This window comes from Berghia stephanieae, chromosome 3, assembly GCF_034508935.2.
Source record: "Berghia stephanieae isolate SIO BIC M18660-M18661 chromosome 3, UCSD_Bste_1.3, whole genome shotgun sequence".
In the NCBI taxonomy this organism is placed as follows: Eukaryota; Metazoa; Mollusca; class Gastropoda; order Nudibranchia; family Aeolidiidae; genus Berghia; species Berghia stephanieae.
In genome coordinates this window covers 25,963,140-25,968,139 of record NC_088362.1, presented here as the reverse complement: position 1 = coordinate 25,968,139, position 5,000 = coordinate 25,963,140, and the positions used below count along the sequence as shown (strand labels likewise).

The window sequence follows — 5,000 nt, the reverse complement described above, 5'->3', positions numbered from 1 at the left end:
TAACTCTGATTAAAAGAAACATAAAATTTAAAAAAGTAAAATTCCCTTTATTCATCCCCATGGAGAAATTTGTCTTTAGGGTCTATTCCAAGGGACGACTGGAATTACCCAGGCGTCAGCCGCAGAGCAGCGCCGCAAAGTGAGCCAGGGTGAGGTGACTTGCTCAAGGCCACACAGCGCGGGAGGTGATCGAACTAGGTACCTTTCGGGTATGAAGAAAAGACCGTACCACTGAGCCACGCTGCCCCCTCAATCAATTAAAAAAATAAAATTATTTATTATAGACTACACAAAATAAATGGCCAATTTTCATTGAGTTTACAGAAATAATTTTTCACCAATTTTTTTGGTTGCCAATATAATAGAAAACGGGTTGCTATTTTAGTTATGGCATTTCATGTGTAATGCAAAACAGATTTCAATGAAATTGTGAAAAGATTTTTTGAGTCTTAAGAAAAAAAAAGAGAGATAAAAATACAAGATGAAGTAAAATAAGTTTATTATAGAAATAAATGAAAATGAATATGCCCAAGGAATGATGTAAACCGACGTGTACATATATACAGGTCTGACATCCGAACGAAATTATGGGCCTAGTTAAACATTGTTGTAATGGACAATATTTTGCGTCATTTTTTTTTAGATGCCCAATACAACGATTTGGTTATCAGACCTGAAAAAATATGCACGTAGGGAAAATGACTCATCTTAGGTGTAAATATGTACCTGGCCAAAGGCAGTGATGGAGTTGGTAAAAAATCATATTATGAGCAATCTTAGAAACATAAATAGGGCATCTAGCAGGTCACTAGACTGTGTGAAATAGAATTTTGCGAAGTCTGGATTTTTTTTTGTCGATCTATTTTGATTGAGAATATTTCTGGCTAAATAGAAGAGTCCGTTACATCCTGACATTATACCGTTTTGAGACAATGGGTCACATTTATCTAAATGTTTATGAGATTTACCTCATGGAGAGTGTAGGCCGCCTCATAGGTACAATGACTCAACAGTTTCTTGATGCCTGTGTACACATTGAGAAATATGAGATTATTAAGGCATAATTTGTATCATCACAGCCATCCATCAATCAAATATCTACATCCAAATGGTAAATTGTGTACTTTAAAAAAAAGTACATGCTATAAAATGAACCCCTAAAAAAATAAATACCTCTAAATTTAAAACAATTAAAAGAAAAAAAAACAACGAACAAGACAAAAATAGCAATGACCCGGTTTAGCCTATAGCTGCCATGAATTATTCATCCTCGTAACTACAACTAAGAAAATAATAATATTAATATTAGTCCGAGCATAACACTTCTTCTTCGTCTTCTTCTTCTTCTTCTACTACTACTACTACTACTACTACTACTACTACTACTACTACTACTACTACTACTACTACTACTACTACTACTACTACTACTACTACTAACAACAACAGCACCGCTACTACAACTATCACCGTCACCATTTTATTATACCCATTAAAACTTTTAATATCTGCAGTGAATCTAAACGGGGTAATGCCCCACCCCAACCCTCTCAATCCAACCCCCCATCCCCTCCCTCCTCCCCAACCCCCCCCCCCCCCCCCCTTTACCAAATTTGTTCTTGGTCTTGTCTCCGACATCTTCATACACGGCCCTGGACAGGATCTGGTCACAGATAAGACCTCGCTGGGCGTTGCTGAAGAAAGAGTCTTGATCCTCAATGATGAACCTAAAGAGAAAATACAGAACAATACACAGGTAAGCATCGTCTTTGAAGGTGTCAGACAAACCCAAGAGAGAAAAAGACAAGAAACATTAAAACCAATTAAAAAAGAAAAATCAAAACAAAATCAGCAAAACAGATCCGCAACCCCCCCCCCCCCCCTTTTAAAAAAAACAACAAACAAACGAAAAAGTTAAAAAAAAAAATACTAACCAAGAAAACAAAATATTATATTGATTAAAAACTAGACTGTGCTTTAAAATCCAAGTAGATTCATTGAGGCAATTTAATTTTGTTATAAATTTTGAAATTAATGTTCGTTAATCGAATTTATATTAATGAAAAATAAAACAACTAATTAGCATCGAAATTCTAGTCTATGGCGGTATATTCATACGTTTCGGAATGAAACATTGTCTATGTAACATGTACCCGGAAGTTCATAATATAAATAAAGTAACTACAATGTCAAGCCACGATCAGCGTCATAGTATATAGGTGAAAAAACTAGGGGCGCTTAAGAACTTACACAAAGGAGATGTATAATTTTTAATTGATATTTGTCGGTCTCGAATGCTTTCATGAAATTGTACCATTTACAGAGGACAATCAAGCATTGAACTCAAAGTGTAAATGGAGATAATGAATGTATTTAAAGTGATGCTTTACGAATGAACATTATGGGTAACAAAACTACATTGCAGAATTGCCCAACTTATATGTTCGAATCGGTGATGTATCTTGTATTAATTTAATAAAATTTAGTCTAAACCAACGTGTACTCATATGCAGGTCTGATAACCTAAATTGTTATGGTCAAGTTGTTGAAATGGAAATATTCTCAAACCAAAGCAAACATTGTCCTTTACAACAATGTTAAATAAGGCCCATAATTGCGTTCGGTCACCAGACCTGCAAATATACGCACCTAAATCTACACCGAACCAGATATCCTAGATAATCATGTTTTGTTATGCAAACATCTCACGCAGTAGACACGGGATGGAAGGCGATTCAAGGTTAAAACAACGAATTCACTTTTTCACAACATTGATGCCACAACAACGACAAAGCTAAAAGATTATTTACAATTTGTCACACGACTAAACAATGGACTGGACACAAATGCTGCAATCCTAAAAAAGAACCACGTGAACGGAACGAATGCTAGGAAAGTTCAACTCACTTCCAAAAGATAAAAAAACTAAACAAAATACACACAAACATCCCCCCCCCCCAACACACACAAATAAATAAACACCCCCCCCCCCAATAAACCAAAAACAAACCAAACTAATAACATAAAAACAAAACAAAAAAAGCCCAAAAAAAATAATTTTGGAATATTTAACTGTTGACGGGATAATTTGTCTATTTGTGAACTCATGAAAAAAATGATATCTTAGAACATCAACCTATCAACAGGATCTCTCTATTTGTGGGCTCATGCAAACAATGGGATCTTAGAATATCAACCTATCAACAGGATCTCTCTATTTGTGGGCTCATGCAAACAATAAGATCTTAGAACATCAACCTATCAACTGGATATCTCTATCTGTGGGCTCAAGCAAACAATAGGATTTTAGAACATCAACCTATCAACAGGATCTCTGTATTTGTGGGCTCATGCAAACAATAGGATCTTAGAACATCAACCTATCAACTGGATATCTCTATCTGTGGGCTCATGCAAACAATAGGATCTTAGAACACCAACCTATCAACTGGATATCTGTATTTGTGGGCTCATGCAAACAATAGGATCTTAGAACATCAACCTATCAACTGGATATCTCTATCTGTGGGCTCATGCAAACAATAGGATTTTAGAACATCAACCTATCAACAGGATCTCTGTATTTGTGGGCTCATGCAAACAATAGGATTTTAGAACATCAACCTATCAACTGGATATCTCTATCTGTGGGCTCATGCAAACAATATGATCTTAGAACATCAACCTATCAACATGATTAATCTATATGTGGGTTCATACAAAAATGATATCTTAGAACATCAACCTATCAACAGGATCATTGAAGTTCTCTGCGAAATCTTTACTAATCCCCATTCGTTATCAATGAAAACCTCAATAAGTCTTATTGAACAGGGTGTCATTTTGTTTTTCAAAACCAGGAATGTCCGCTTACAAATTCGTCACAGTTGATTAATGGGAAGCGCCTTTTTCACCTTGATTTTAACAAAACTTATTCAAGCGCCCAGCACCATGTTTTTAAAATTTGTTTTCCTTTTCCCGTAAAGCTTAGGTAGGTATTTTAGCCTGTCCGTGTCTCCCAAAATAAGAATCTAGGGAAGGTGCCAGACTAAGCAAGATATAAAAAATACAAGTAATAATAAAAAATATAACATCGCCGGTAATCAGAAGGTCTGAGGTTCGATCCCCAATCGAGGTAGACTGATTTTTTATTTTTTTTTTGGGATGGCTTTTTTCCCTGTATTTTTTGTCTTGCTTTGTCTGGCACCTTTCATACACATTTGTTCAGATCTTTTTTCTCCCAAAAGCACGTATGTTTCCAATTAATAATACATAATGGTCACAATATCATATTTTTGTTAATGGAAGCCAATGGATAGAAACAGATAACAGGTTCAAGTCAGAGAGAGTGGATGTGAACAATAACATTTGATCCTACAGTAAGTTTTAATTTTTTTAAACCACAAAAACTAACTTACTAGCAACTGACGTTTACAAGAAAACCTAGAAGAGCTGAAAAAACACTTCGTAAGATGAAATGTTGACTAAAATAATATAGATATTTACAGGTCAACTTATGGAAAAATATAATATTTAAAAAAAGACTCAGTGTTTATGGTTGTTGTATATTAATTGTCATATGCGGTACAAAACAGCACAAAAAGGGTTTCGACTTGGTAAATAAATAGCGAAGAAATAAACAACAGCAAGATTTCATGTTTCAAACTCATCACATTTTGACTGGGCAATCGTCATTCATTATATACCACATGTTTAATTACATTATTTTTGGTAGTGTCACCTCAGAGTACCCTAACTTACATTTTAAAAATAGTTCCATATTCTCATTAATTATTATTATTATTATTATTATTATTATTATTATTATTATTATTATTATTATTATTATTATTATTATTACTATAATCATTATTAATATTATTATTATTACTATATATTATTATTATTATTATTATTATTATTATTATTATTATTATTATTATTATTATTATTATTATTATTATTATAATCATTATTAATATTATTATTATTACTATTAT

The 5,000-nt window shown here is 33.5% G+C and overlaps 1 protein-coding gene across 50 annotated transcripts in view; it reads right to left on the bottom strand.

Annotated features, from left to right (window-relative positions):
- LOC144967431 (anoctamin-4-like) overlaps positions 1-5,000 on the bottom strand; it is a 165,623-nt gene that overhangs the window by 23,714 nt on the left and 136,909 nt on the right. For all 50 annotated transcript variants that reach the window (XM_078904666.1, XM_078904667.1, XM_078904674.1 and 47 more), the window contains 2 exons: positions 1,609-1,727; positions 969-1,024 (listed from right to left, as the gene is read on the bottom strand). In XM_078904666.1, coding sequence (XP_078760792.1) covers positions 969-1,024; positions 1,609-1,727 — 175 coding nt within the window. The remainder of the gene's footprint in view (positions 1-968; positions 1,025-1,608; positions 1,728-5,000) is intronic.